Source organism: Vigna unguiculata, chromosome 7 (assembly GCF_037176805.1).
Source record: "Vigna unguiculata cultivar grain cowpea cultivar isolate G323 ecotype 2 chromosome 7, ASM3717680v1, whole genome shotgun sequence".
Taxonomy (NCBI): domain Eukaryota; kingdom Viridiplantae; phylum Streptophyta; class Magnoliopsida; order Fabales; family Fabaceae; genus Vigna; species Vigna unguiculata.
In genome coordinates this window covers 1,701,683-1,717,724 of record NC_140798.1, presented here as the reverse complement: position 1 = coordinate 1,717,724, position 16,042 = coordinate 1,701,683, and the positions used below count along the sequence as shown (strand labels likewise).

Below are 16,042 nucleotides of genomic sequence, written 5' to 3'. Positions count from 1 at the left end.
GATTATTTTCAATGTTATAACATTCTCAATTTCTTTTGAAGGTGATGCTTCTAGACACATGCATTCTCAAATAATCTCTTGCTATATTCTTAGTTCTTCTTGTTGATCTTAAAATTTTACTTTGTATTTGTCGAAATTAGATTATAATAATATATAAATTTAACTTTTAATAATATTAAATATTTTGTTTTCATTAATTTATTATTCAATATATTTATTAGATTTTTTAGTAGCATATTTTTTTTATTATATTTCAATTTAAAAGATGAAAAGAAAGAATAAATATTTAAACATAGCATATGATATATATAATACATTAACACACACATATACATACACATACACATAAAATTAGTACACATATACCAATACATATTTCTAGTTACCATGTTGCATCAATAAAATAAATATATCCTCTTAATACTATTAACTAAAACAATATCATGATATTGAAATCTTTAGTCATATTAAGAAAGACATATAATAGTTATCCATGTACTTGTGCAAAATTGTTGTACTAAATCACCTTTTAGACAAAAATTTAACTCAGTAAATATGGGGTGGAATCTTCATAAATCATTGAATAAGTATAACATAAATTAATATAGTTTAACATAATAATTCAGCATATTTATGACATCTCTAAATTATTTCAGAATTATATAAAATATATACAAAATTGATTATTTAATTTTATAGAGTATAAATGAATTTGGCTAATATGAGTGTGAAAATAAATATAAGATTTATTTTGGATAACCAATTTTTTACTAAGAGCAAGAGATATTATTATATCAATGATTCCTTTAATAAGAAGTTGGTTATTGATAATTTAAAAAATCATTTGATACTGTTTTCAATGGAAGAGTAATCAGAATACATATATCAAATTAGTCTTAAGTGTTTAAAGTAAATTTTTTCCTTTAAAAGAAGACGAAATTGTTTCTTGATATTAGTAAATGTACTTTTTAATAGGAATAACTACAGTCATAAATTGTATATGAGAATTAAACTTATTCAAAATTACAGTCGTTTAGTCAGTTAAAATATATTTTAAAAAATAAATCTATACCTTTATAATAACAATAAAAAAATTAATACAATTAAACAAACACTTATCAGAACATTATCAATATTTATCTCTTTTTAAAATACCTATTCTCTATCTTTACTCTTTTTCGAATACACGCATTTTTTTTTCTAATAACTAAAAACAGTCAATACAATTAAAAGATAATTATCATAACTATTATCAGTTGTTATATTCCTTTACAATTTTTTTCCAAACACAATATACATAATAGTAACAGCAAAATACAAATATTTATCAGAATTTAAAAGCAAAATTATAAAAATAGACGTAAAATATTAGTTTTAAAATGTATTTTTATTAACTGTTGTAGAATATACATCTATTGATATAGCAAATAGCTTATAGTTAAAACTTGACAAAAAATTTATAATATTTCCATAGTAATGCTCTTACTTTCTCTTCTTTATTTTCTTTTTAATAGTTTCTGATCCCGTTTCCAATCATATTATATTCTTTTTACTTTCTTTTTTATCCCTCTTATTATTATTATTATTATATATACTAGCATAACACGAAGTATCTGTGTGTACGTATTTTTTAATATACATGATATTATATTAGTAATAGATGATATTGTAATGTTATTAAGTTAATAAACAAAATAAAATTATATTTATAAAAAATAAAATAAAATGTATGAAAAAAAGATGAGAAAATAACAGTTGATGAATAAGAGAAAAAAAAAGAAATAAGTAAATAATTTTATAAAAATTTATAAAAATAACCGTTAATTTTTAAAAATTTATCAAATAATTATATCATAAAGAATAAAGTTGAAATTATAAAATGTGAACACTGATAAAATTTTCTTTATATATATTAACGAATACACAGGCGCTATCACGCTTGTGTATCCGCATTTTTTAATTTTTATAAGATTAATAATATTTACTTTTAAAATATATATAATACATTTTAAAATAATTATTAAATAAAATAACTGTTTAAAAAAGTTATTAAAATAACTTAAGAAAATAATTAAAAAAAATAATTATAAAGTAATTAATTTTTAAAATAATAATTAAGGATAAAATTAAAAAATGAAAAGTTGACAAAGAGAAGTTCCTTTTATATATCGTTATATATATAGTTATAGATATATTCTCCTTTTACCAACGTTTTTTTTTCTTCATATAGAGAATAAAAACACTATATGGATAAAGAAACATCGCTCCAAGAATTCAAGAGAGTGTGCATACACAAGTCTTCTTCACGTTCTTCGTTGCAAGATTTACCAGAAGAACTCATCCAGAATATTCTTCTTAGGGTTTCAATCAAAACCCTTCTGCAACTCAAGCTTCTCTGCAAATCATGGAACTCCATCATCTCCCACCCGCAATTCGCCAAACACCACCTTCTTGCCTCAACCACCCACCACCAATTTCTCTCTTCCGCAACCGCCGCCGCCGACACCAAAATCCACATTTTCTCCATCAACTCCTTCTTCCAGAAACCACCAACCCCTTTAGGATTCTGCACCATCACTGCCCACAACCTCATTCTAGGTTCCTGCAATGGCATAGTGTGTCTCTGTCACGTTCACCAGTGTCACATCACCTTGTTCAACCCTTCCACCGGATTCGCATCCCCACCATTGCCAACACATTTATCCCCCGGCGAGGTTTTCAGCACTTTCCATGGCTTTGGCTACGATCACGTGAATGACAAGTACAAGGTGTTACTAGTCACCAGAGTTTTCAGTGAAACTGTGACCAAAGTTTACACCTTTGGTGAAAATTGTCGCATTAGGGTTGTTGAGAATGCCCCATTAGATCCTCATCCAAGTGGGTTTCTGGGAAAATGCGTGAGTGGCACTCTGAACTGGATGGCACCAAAACTAGGTCAAAACGATAGCATTGATCAATGGGTCATTCTTTCGTTTGATTTGGCATCTGAGACATTCAGTGAAGTGATGCTGCCAGACAGAAACATTGACAACAACATTTGCAAGCCTATGATAAACGTGGTGCGTAGCTGTCTCTGTTTGTTTCTTTGAGCGCAAGAAAGGTTGTTGGGGTGTTTGGGTGATGAAAGAGTATGGTGTCCAAGATTCTTGGACCATGTTGATGATGGTTCCTCGCTTTGTTACAGATCATTGGCCATGCACTCGCAATGAGCTTTGTGCTTGCAGAGGGTGTCCACCACTTGATCCTCTGTGTGTTTCAGAAGATGGTGTTGCTCTCTTCAAAACCACATCTTCTAAGCTCCTTCTCTATCACTCAAAACATGGTACCTTTAATTGTTTTAGGTTTAGGGGTGACATCTGGAGTTACCATGAAAGTTTGGTTTCACCATCATCATAAAATGCCTTTCTTATTTTTTATTCAGGACAAATTTGTTCACAAATTATCAAAATGGGCAAGTTAGAAAATTTTCAGATCTTTTTTACCAACTGAAGTTGTGTGGAGTTCACACTATTTAGTCTATTTTGCAACAAATGACTGTTTATGCAAAGTTTCTAAAGGACATGCTTACTTGAAAGCTTTGTCAGGAAGACTTTCAATATTAAGATCATATTGCACTCGTCTGAATCGATTTTAACCATCGGCTCGGATACTACTTGCTGGAAAGACATAAATATCAATGAGACCTGAGCTCAATCACATAAGACATTGACACCACTCTCAACCCAAAACCTCCTTAAGACAATGGGTTTATGAATCTTTATCTTTATATAGTACTCTACTTTTTCATTTCTAACCAATGTAGGACTTAAACTCACACTTAGATTCTTAACAACATGCCATTACAACCCATTAATATGTCATAACAATTGCTATATGGATCTATCCAACATATTGTGCAAATTATAGAAGAGATTCATATTAACTCATTCAATTATAGTTAAGCTAATCATTTAAAAAGCATCCTATGCCCTTTCACTTTCTATATAGATAATCTAATAATTTCAACATGTATAAATGCTCTATATAGAAACAATCGATACATAATGGATCTTTAGTGCTTGTAATATAAAAAAGTGATAATATATATTATGTATGTTTCATTAATTTGTTTCTATTTTAATAACTCATGTTTAAAAGAGGGAAACACAACCTTCTATGATGAGACACATATCATAGTGAGAAAGCTAATTTGAAGTAACTTTACACATCATGTTACATTATTAGAATTATAAATAACAATATCAAGAAAAAATTACTCAAGGAACAAACATATATGTAACAAGCTATAAATATAAAAGATATAGCCATGAGAAGACAAAAAAAAAATGAAGAAATTACAATACTCTTTACAATCTTTATATAAAGTTTGTATTACTTTTTGTATCATTCTTATTAATAGTAGGAGTGTGATAATTGTTATTCTTCCCTCCTTGAAGTAACTCACTTATAAAGAAGCCTAATATATGTATCTCTATCCAAGGAAAACTCTTATTTGCTAAGAATGATGTTAACATATAAGTACAAGGAATGACAAACTTTCTTTAATTGTAAGTGAGAATAAAATTGAATTTGATTTACTTAAGTCTAACGATCACCTTATGTTAAGAATTTTTCTTGCAAGATTTCACCTTGTTTTTTTTTTTTATCAGCAAAGAATATTAATATATATATATATATATATATATATATATATATATATATATATATATATATATATATATACTTTAAGGGTGTCTCAATCCTTATACAGATCCTGATTTTACATTGACGTTCTTAGATAAACTAAAATAACCTAATAGATGTGTATAACAAAATGATTAAAAGCAAACAGAGGATCTTACATATTCAAAATGCAACTAAAAAGTACCACCTTAAGAATATCCCCTCATAGGTACTTGTTCAAGTTGGTAACCATTGGCAGTTATTGAATTCATTCCTTTTAATCCGGTGGTAGATTCAAATTCGTTCATGATCTATTTGAGAGTTTTCTCGTTAGTAAATAGATATGTGTATATGTTTTCAAGATGAATAGGTGAACTTAAAAGAATATTAAAAATGAAGAATACTAAAAGAGAAAAAAAGGGTGAGATAAAAAAAAGTGAAAATAAAGTAAAAGGGCAAAAGAGTTTGAATGCATAAGGAAATTAATGGAAATAGAAGAAGAAAAAAATTAACAGAAATACCCTTATTTCTATAATTATTGTTCAATACATTTTACGTACAGATGTATTGAGATAGTCGTTAAGCCATTTACATTATCCCTTACCCCTTTCTTGTTAATTCATTATCTTACATTTTTACTTTCATGTATAAAACATTATCCCGTGATTAAGTTTCTAACTCTGGCTAGATTTAATTAATTCTCTTAGGTGATGGAATTTGTGATCAATGTTGTAACCAAAATTTAGTTTAAATATTAAAGAATCTTCATGTTTTCGATCGAATTAAAGTGGTCCTTAAATATGTCAGATCTAACTATCCAATTACACATTGATAGTACATAACCATATTTGATAGCTAAATTGGTCGGAGTATATTTAAGCAACAAAAACATTGGTGACTACATTTTTTTTGGTAGTTAATAATATTATCATAAGTTAGCATTTTGGCTTTTAAACATAGAAAGTAGATTAATAATTTGTCATCATTTAATAATTATTCAAATAAAACAAAAATTAATAATAATAGAATGAAAAAATTAATAATAATAAAATAAAGAAGATAATTTTTTTATATTACCTAATAAATGAAATATTTATATTATTGAACACTTCAATTGAAAGTGTTAATCATTCTTATATAAAAGAAGATATGCAATAAATAAAATATCAAAAAAGAAGTAAAAATATTCAAATTGAGAAATAAAAAATATTTAATTAACATACATTATTTGAACATAATTGCAATATTTCGGAGAAGTGCATGAATTTCATGACAAGTCAAATAATTAGAAGAAATAAAAAATATAAACTATATATTATGTATTTTAATAATTTAAAACAGGGATAAAAATATGACGAGATGAGTATTATGACTGATATGGAGACAAGGACGTACGGGACGAGGCAGATATGTATATCCTCATCTTATTCTCATACTTAATTGAAAAAGTTGGGTATTTTTCATACCCATACTCATTATCGATGTGAGGATTATCTGTCAAAAGAGGGACATGTTTAGACAATACCTACTCTGGTGAATTTATTTTTCATCTCTACTTATGCATATAAATAGTATAGTTATTTTGAGATGTTAAGTATTACATGTTAGAATTAATTGACGAATTAATTCTATTAGTGACTCATTTGAAATATTATGATGGGCCCAATTGTGATTTAATAAATATAGAGACTTATTGGTTATTATTATGGGAAGTGATAATAAAATAAAATAAAGATAAAGATAAAATAAAAACCAACTTGATGGACGTTGGTATAAAAAGGAATTGGGGTTCTGTCTCTGGCCATAAGGTTCTTTTCACTGTAACCCATCAAGTACGTAAGAGAAAGAAAGGCAAAGAGATAGATTGAGAAAAGGTGGTTGAAGAGCACACAAGATTATAAATTTGAAGAACGCATATTCACAAGATCTCTCATGGATCAAGGTTAGTGCTCTATTATGTTTTATCGAGTGAGAATCATAAATCTTAAAGATCCTTAATTAAGTTTTACATGTGGTATCAGAGCAAGATTGTAGGATTTATGATTCTCCTATTATGTGATGTTTCTCCCTTATTATGTTTTTCTCTAATGTTATAAACCCTAATTTAATTTTATGAATGATGATGCTATGGATCAAGTGCATCCGTTGCTGCCATTAAAATGCCATTAATTAGAATTTATGCGTGCGCGTGCTTTACTGTAATGGAGTTTTGTTTTTAATTGGAATAAAGGAATGAATGAAAGTTAAGAACTGTTACCTGTGCAAGTAATATGGCAGTGATTGAAAAAAAAAAAAAAACCGTTACTGTTTGAAATGAAGCAAAGTGAATGGCATAATGTTAATGTGTGAACGTGTGCTGCCATCCTGTGAACGTGCCTAAATGAAAGTTTAAAAACTGCTGAACGTGCATTGTGCTTAAATTAAGATGAGTAATTTTTTTTTATTGGTTTACGTTTTAATTATTTTATTTATATAAATAATATTAATTATTTTATTTATATAAATAATTAATAATTTTATTTTAATTTGTAATAATATTTATGTTTAATATTGTTAAATTAAAATTAATAAGGATGCTATATAAAGTTTATAGCAATTAAATGTGTATTTATTTATTTGAAATTAAGTATGATAAATTTTGTTAGTCACCAAAGTGGCCAAAATTTTAAAGTTTATATGATTTCAAATTATTAATGTTTTTTATTTTAATTACCCATAGTATGGATGCTAAATTATGAATAATTAAATTTATGGGTTAATTAAAATTCATTAATTATAAGACATTTAAGGATCGCCCAAAGGTTGATTAATTGTTCTCATAATTAATGAACATGATTGTAGATAATTTTGTATGCGTCACTAGTTTTATTTATATACCCAAAGGTAGTAGGTGATTCTAGTTGATGCATATTTTAATTATCAATAATGTTATAATGTGATTAGCATCATTATGTTTATGTTTGTGTATTAGTGGATCTCCCAAAGGAGAACATTAGTATGCATAGAATGATTGTTTATATCTGAATCTGTTTTTACGTTTAGTTTTAAGACTCAAAGCATTAATGTTAGGCATGTGTTAATTGCAGTCTCTATTCCGGTATCTTTTCACGCGCTTGCTTCGTCTGTTCCAGTCTTTAATGGGTTGATTTTCCCTGACTTGAGTGAGCAAGTCCAATTTCACTTAGGTGTGTTGGATCTTGATCTAGCTCTTCTAGTTGAAAAGCCGGCTGCTATCACGGATGCTAGTAGCAATGAAGAGAAAGCCCATTACAAAGCCTGGGTAAGATCAAACAGACTTAGCTTAATGTTTATGAGAATGAGCATAGCAAGTAATATAAAGTCAGCTCTTCCCAAAACTGATGACGCAAAAGAATTTATGAAATTTGTGGAAGAGCGCTCCCAAACTGCTGATAAGTCTCTCGCTGGGACACTGATGAGTACGTTGACCACTATGAAGTTTGACGGTTCGCGTACTATGCATGAGCATGTGATCGAGATGACAAATATCGCAGCAAGACTTAAGTCTTTAGGAATGGTAGTGGATGAAGGTTTTCTCGTGCAGTTCATTCTGAACTCATTACCGTCTGAGTATGGTCCGTTCCAGATGAACTATAACACCATGAAAGACAAGTGGAATGTGCATGAATTGCACAGTATGCTAGTTCAGGAGGAGACCCGACTGAAGAACTTAGGAAGCCACTCTATTCAATATGTGAAGAATCAAGGAGCTGTTGGAAAGAAAGTTGCTAAGAAACATGGAAAGGGTAAAGGACCACTGAAGATTGACGAGTCCTCAACCAAAATCCAGAAGAAAAATGACAAATGTCATTTCTGCGGGAAGTCTGGACATTTCCAGAAGGACTGCATAAAGCGTAAGGCTTGGTTCGAAAAGAAAGGTGAGCATAATGCTTATGTATGTTTTGAATCAAACTTAACTGAAGTTCCCCATAATACGTGGTGGATTGATTCTGGATGTACGACTCATGTTTCTAATGTGATGCAGGGATTTCTTACAACCCGAACCATAAACCCAAATGAGAAGTTTGTCTTCATGGGCAATAAAGAGAAAGTTCCAGTGGAAGCGGTCGGGACTTATCGTCTAATCCTCGACACTAGATATCACTTAGACCTTATGGATACTTTTTATGTACCTAGTATCACTAAGAATTTAATTTCTTTGTCTAAGCTTGATATTGCTGGATATTCTTTTAAGTTTGGGAATGGTTGTTTCAGTTTGTTTAAGCGTACTTTTATGATTGGATCTGGTACACTTTATGATGGTTTATATAAATTGAATTTGGATAATTTATATGCTGAAACTCTTATGACTTTGCATCACAATGTTGGCACTAAACGTAGTTTAGTGGATGAACGATCTGCTTTCTTGTGGCATAAACGTTTGGGACATATTTCCAAAGAAAGAATGCAAAGATTAGTAAAGAATGAATTTCTTCCGGATTTAGATTTTACTGATCTGAATGTGTGTGTGGATTGTATTAAAGGCAAACAAACTAAACACACAAAGAAAGGAGCCACAAGAAGCACTCAGCTTCTTGAAATCATACACACCGATATATGTGGTCCGTTTGATGTAAATTCTTTCAATAAAGAGAAGTATTTCATCACCTTTATTGATGATTTTTCGCGTTATGGACATGTCTATCTACTGCATGAGAAATCTCAGTCAGTAAATGCCTTGGAAGTTTATATAAATGAAGTGGAAAGGCAATTAGACAGAAAGGTGAAAATCGTAAGGTCTGATAGAGGTGGTGAGTATTATGGAAGATATGATGAAAGTGGACAACACCCTGGTCCGTTTGCTAAGTTCCTTGAGAAACGTGGTATTTGTGCTCAATACACAATGTCAGGCACACCACAACAAAATGGTGTATCAGAAAGGCGTAATCGAACCTTAATGGATATGGTTAGGAGTATGTTAAGTAATTCATGTTTACCCGTATCATTGTGGATGTATGCTTTAAAGACTGCCATGTATTTGTTGAACAGGGTTCCTAGTAAAGCTGTTCAAAAGACTCCTTTTGAGTTATGGACGAATAGGAAACCCAGTTTGAGACACCTGCATGTTTGGGGTTGTCAGGCAGAAGTAAGGATATACAATCCGCAAGAAAAGAAACTGGATGAAAGAACAATCAGTGGATTTTTCATTGGTTATCCAGAAAAATCAAAGGGGTACATGTTTTATTGTCCTACCCATAGTACTAGAATCGTTGAAACTGGAAATACTCGGTTCATTGAAAATGGCGAAACCAGTGGGAGTGAAGCTTCACGAAATGTGGAGATTAAGGAAGTTAGAGTACAAGTTCCTATAACTAGTACTTCTTTATCAAGAGTTGTTCCACATGTTGTAGAAACTCACAACAATCAAGAAGAACAACAAATTAATGATCCCGAGGTTAACAATGAACCGATAATAGAACAACCACAAGAAATAGTATTAAGAAGATCTCACAGAGATAGAAAGTCTGCTATTTCGAATGATTATGTGGTTTATCTACAAGAGTCAGAAAATGACTTAAGTATTGATAATGATCCAATTTCTTTTTCAGAAGCCATTAATGGTGATAATTCTGATAAGTGGTTAGATGTCATGAAAGATGAGCTTAAATCAATGGCACATAATGACGTATGGGACCTTGTGGAATTGCCAGAAGGATGCAAGAGAGTTGGGTGTAAATGGGTCTTTAAGACTAAGCGTGACTCTCAAGGCAATATTGAACGTTACAAGGCCCGTCTTGTTGCCAAAGGTTTTACTCAGAAAGATGGCATTGACTATAAGGAAACATTTTCGCCTGTTTCTAAGAAAGATTCTTTTAGAATTATCATGGCATTAGTAGCTCATTATGATCTTGAGTTGCATCAAATGGATGTTAAAACTGCTTTTCTGAATGGGGATTTAGAAGAGGATGTCTATATGGACCAACCGGTGGGGTTCGCTGAAGAAGGAAAGGAGCACATGGTGTGTAAACTTAAGAGATCGATATATGGACTTAAACAAGCTTCTCGACAATGGTATCTTAAGTTCAATGATACTATTGTGTCCTTTGGATTTAAGGAAAACACCGTTGATCGGTGTATATATCTGAAGGTCAGTGGGAGTAAGTTTATATTTCTGATTCTGTATGTTGATGATATCTTGCTTGCGACGAATGATCTTGGTCTATTAAGTGAGACTAAGAGGTTTCTCTCTAATAACTTTGAAATGAAAGATATGGGTGAGGCATACTATGTGATAGGAATAGAAATATTTCGTGACAGATCACAAGGATTGTTAGGTTTGTCTCAGAATGCATATATTAATAAAGTTTTAGAGAGATTCAGAATGGATAAATGTTCAGCATCTCCTGTTCCAATACAGAAAGGAGACAAGTTTAGTCTCATGCAATGTCCAAAGAATGATTTGGAACGGAAACAGATGGAAAATATCCCTTATGCATCTGTTGTTGGGAGTTTGATGTATGCTCAAACCTGTACGAGGCCAGATATTAGCTTTGCAGTTGGTATGCTTGGTAGATACCAAAGTAATCCAGGTCTGGAGCATTGGAAAGCTGCAACGAAAGTTTTAAGATACCTACAAGGAACAAAGAATCACATGCTTACTTATAGAAAAACTGATCACCTTGAGGTGATAGGTTATACAGATTCAGATTTTGCCGGCTGTGTGGATACAAGAAAGTCTACATTTGGTTATGTGTATCTTTTAGCCGGAGGAGCGATTTCATGGAAAAGTGCGAAGCAGTCTGTCATTGCTGCATCCACCATGGAAGCTGAATTTGTGGCATGCTTTGAGGCCACAGTTCAGGCTAATTGGTTGCGAAACTTTATTTCAGGACTTGGAGTAGTCGACAGTATTTCCAAGCCGCTGAAAATTTATTGTGATAATTTCGCAGCAGTCTTCTTTTCTAAAAACGACAAGTATTCTAAAGGTGCTAAACATATGGAGTTGAAATACTTTGCCGTTAAAGAAGAAGTTCAGAAACGTAAAGTGTCAATAGAACATATTAGCACAGATCTTATGATTGCTGACCCTTTAACAAAAGGGTTACCGCCCAAATTGTATGCTGGTCATGTAAAGAATATGGGCATTATGTCTACTAGTGAATGTTAAATGTTTTGAATGTTTATGTGACACTTTGAGCTCCCTAATGTATAAATTTCTGAAATCTGTGTTTTCTTCTTTATGTTTATGCATGCAAATTATGATGAAGAAAACAAATTATATTATGTTATTGCTTTGTAAAATGACATTATGTTTGAACCCATTATTGACTTCTCGTTTTTAAGATCATATTAAGGAGAAAGGGATGATATAGTAGTACATGGAAGGGATCATGTCGATCAAATGATGTGTGACCGCCATGACTCTTATTATGTCTGTATCTTTAATTATGAATAATGATGGAACCAATTTATGCAAGGTCTTTTATTGCGCATTATGTTTATGTATTAAATCACATAATGTTATGACATCGTATGAGTCAAGTGGGAGAATGTTAGAATTAATTGACGAATTAATTCTATTAGTGACTCATTTGAAATATTATGATGGGCCCAATTGTGATTTAATAAATATAGAGACTTATTGGTTATTATTATGGGAAGTGATAATAAAATAAAATAAAGATAAAGATAAAATAAAAACCAACTTGATAGACGTTGGTATAAAAAGGAATTGGGGTTCTGTCTCTGGCCATAAGGTTCTTTTCACTGTAACCCATCAAGTACGTGTGAGAAGAGAAAGAAAGGCAAAGAGATAGATTGGGAAAAGGTGGTTGAAGAGCACACAAGATTATAAATTTGAAGAACGCATATTCACAGGATCTCTCATGGATCAAGGTTAGTGCTCTATTATGTTTTATCGAGTGAGAATCATAAATCTTAAAGATCCTTAATTAAGTTTTACATTACAATTATATTATATTTATTTAATGTTTGTTATAAGTTATTTAATTGTTATTATTGTTTTACAAATATTTTTTTGAAGCGTTAAATTTGAATTATTTAAATGACGTTTATTAAACCGTCAATATAACAAAATTGAAGGATTGTTTTTATTTTATTTTGTTAAGTGGATATTTAATGCAATAAATGTTTAGTTTATATATTAATTGTCCTAATTTCAAAACTATAAGAAAACTTTAATGCACCCATGTGCATACATATGCTGGCAAGAGACTCTAATCAATATTTTCATATGCAAAATACAGAAGGATGAAGAAAATATACTTAATGTAACAGGAAAAAAAAATATATTATAAAAAAGTAGGATGACTATTTTCATGTGAAATAGCAGAAAAAAGTGAATAAAGGATAATTAATTTAATAATTTAGATTAATTAAATTAATATTAAATGAAATATTAAAAGAAGTGTATTAATGCCTCATTAATATTTATTTTTTCAAAATGGTATTACATGATGAAACGTTTGAACCATATCAAAGCAATGAAATTCTCACATCAACAATTGTGAAAATCAAATTGAAGTTCTAAGGAGATAATATATCATATATGAACTCATTCTCTACCAACTGGATCCAGGTTAGTTGCCATTTTTACATATATTTTTATCTACACACCACAAAAAAGAAATAGAAAATAATCTTTACTTTTTTTAAAAATCTTTTGAAGAATCCATTTAGGTGCATGAAAGACATGTGTGATTCATGAACCCTAAAAGATCCTTCTAAAATCTAACTGCCAAAGTGTGGACCTCAAAACATTATAGGAGAGTTCCACTTTTTCTTTGTTTTTGTCTATTTGAGGTCTTTTTCTTAAGTTGTCATTGACCCTTTGGATTCTTATGGTTAAAAATGGCAAAAAAAATGAAACTTTTTTCTTTGGGAGAGGCGTTGATTTCGTAACCTATCTTTTCCCAACTCCTTATTTAATATTCCTTTATCTTCTTCATCTTCATAAATAAATTTTATTGATCTCTTTCCTTTCATTGAGTAATTTGGTTCAAGTTCTTTGTCTTTGGGGCAATGATCCTTATATATAAAACCCAACATATGATGAGGACTATGTGAACCAAAACCAAAACTTGTCCAACAACAAACACAAAGAAAGATGGAGAGTTCAATGAGACTTGAATACTTGATGACTGTCTTTGCTGTTTCCGGAGGCATGGTCCTTTTGTTTCACCAAGCCAATAAGCATTTGTGCAACAAATTCTTGAAGAAATTTGAGTATGAAATTAGAGGTAAATCACTTTTTTTTTTCTTTCTTTCTTTCTTTCTTTTTGGTGTCAACAACGTTTAACAATTCAATCCCTTTTGCTTTGTTGAATTTTTCATTGAAGGTTCAACAAAACATGAAGCAAAGAAGAAGGTGAGGTTTGCGAAAGACATGGTGGAACAGATTCCTAAAGAGAATAATTCTGATAGTGATAGCATAAACTTTGCAAAGGAACAAGATGTGATTGCTAAGGTTATGGATTTGGATGATGCTGAGAATTGGAAGCATGACGAGAAATTTAAGGATGTCATGCCTCCAAACAGGGTAGTTCTATATAGGGGGTTGATGAATAATAGGAAGGAGAGGTTTGATGTTTGATAATTTCACCCCCACAAGAAAAAAAAAAAAAAATCTACATTTGGGCATCTAGTTCTATTGAAGAGTTTATCGAATAAAAGATTGATTGAGGGTTCTTGAATGGATTTAGCAAATTACCTTCTTTTTTTTATTCTTTTTTTTGTTGAAATTGGGTTAGGGTTTGGAGGGATGGGTTTCTGAAAAGAGTTGCAAGTAAGCACGTGATTTTGTGTAATGTGAATATACTAGCTACTTTGGTTTGGAATAATATTAATTCATTCCCAAAATGAAGCTATATCAACATTTTTGTCCACATTAAACCTTGCGAATTCAAGTAAAAGGTATACTATATACATGTAATTGTTAATCTATCATATGCAACAATCGACAAAGAATATACGTGTGCACATGTTCTTGTTAGAACAAAATGGTTTGATCCAAAGTTTGAGTCTTTTCGTGTAAAATAACATTACGTCTTAGAATATGTTATTTGTTTGAGTTTATGTTAAACCAATTTAAGTTTCTTGAAAAGAAACCTTTAAGTTAATGAGGGTTTTTTTTTTTATCGATAAATGTTAACCCTGCTTTCCAAATCTAAAAAACCAATCTTATAATCCTCAAATGTTAGGAGGAGGGTGTTGAACTGTCAATCTCTTTCACCATTTTTTTCTAATAAAGAGGTTAAAAGTATGTAGTCACACAAATAACGTTTTTCATTACAACTTTATCAATTGTATGTAGCATTCTTACACATATTGAAAGAAGAAAAGTATTAAAATGAGGACAAAACCATAACCCGATAATAGTAATCTCAATTGCATACTGTATGCTTCAAAGGTTAAATGTATATGTAAAGGTGTTGCAAAACAACATTATAAAGAGAAATAGCTAATAAATGTTTTTGAGTAAGTTGAACACCTTTTACCAACATTTATGCCTACATTTTTTGGAACATCTAAATGGATATGCATTGTTTTAAATAAGATGACAGATTTCTTTTATCAAAATTTGAAAATTCTTCTCATTTACACCTTTTTCTTTTGATAAATTTAAGGAACTTTTTCATTACATGACCCATGACCCTTTTGAAATGACCTTTTATGAGGTTCTATATGATGTTTTTATTTCTTTAAGAGGACCTTTTATGTAAAGTGTATAGCTCATGAATGTGCACCGACATTAATATATAAGTGGGCACAAACCTCACATTATAAGTCGGTTTTGAAAATTTTAGTTAAACTCACTTCTTAATCTGTTGGAAATCCCATATCGATTAAAGATAAGATCAGTTTAATTATAATATATAAGTGGGTGCAAATCTCATTTTACAAGTCAATTTTGTAAGATTAACTTAAGCTTAAAGTTCACTTCTTAACATGATATTAGAGTCATAAGTTAAAATCTATCCTAACATAGTTTGTTGTTTGTTGGGTCTATTGTTTCACCTGTTATTAGGTTGATATCAAACCACCTATTAATGCTTAATCTCACACTCAAAATGTATATGCCTAGACGTGAGGGAGTGTGTTAGAGCTAAAGTTAATAATTTATAGTATATAAGTGGGTGAAAACCTCACCTTACAAGTCAATTTTGTAAAATTGAATTAAACTTAGAATCTACTTTTTAACATGGATAAAAACAATTGTTTAAATGAAGAGAGAAAGACGGGACAAGTTTAAGACATGAAGCATCGGAGAAGTAAAGGACTAAAATGAATAATGGTAATTGATCTAAACTCTAAGTACTTTCATTTGATGACTAATTGGAGGAGATCAATGGATGTTATTAAGATGTGTAAGAATTCATGGAGCAACCAAAAGAGGTTAAAA

At 30.5% G+C, this 16,042-nt stretch overlaps 1 protein-coding gene and 1 pseudogene across 1 annotated transcript; both read left to right on the top strand.

The window, feature by feature from the left end:
* Positions 1 to 2,246: 2,246 nt before the first annotated feature.
* Positions 2,247 to 8,774, top strand: LOC114189984 (uncharacterized; annotated as a pseudogene).
* Positions 8,775 to 13,593: 4,819 nt separating this feature from the next.
* LOC114189507 (uncharacterized) lies at positions 13,594 to 14,579 on the top strand. The gene is made up of 2 exons (XM_028078087.2): positions 13,594 to 13,880; positions 13,980 to 14,579. The coding sequence occupies exons 1-2, from the start codon at positions 13,748 to 13,750 to the stop codon at positions 14,231 to 14,233; spliced, it is 387 nt and encodes a 128-aa protein (XP_027933888.1). The 5' UTR covers positions 13,594 to 13,747; the 3' UTR covers positions 14,234 to 14,579.
* The last annotated feature ends 1,463 nt before the right edge of the window (positions 14,580 to 16,042 follow it).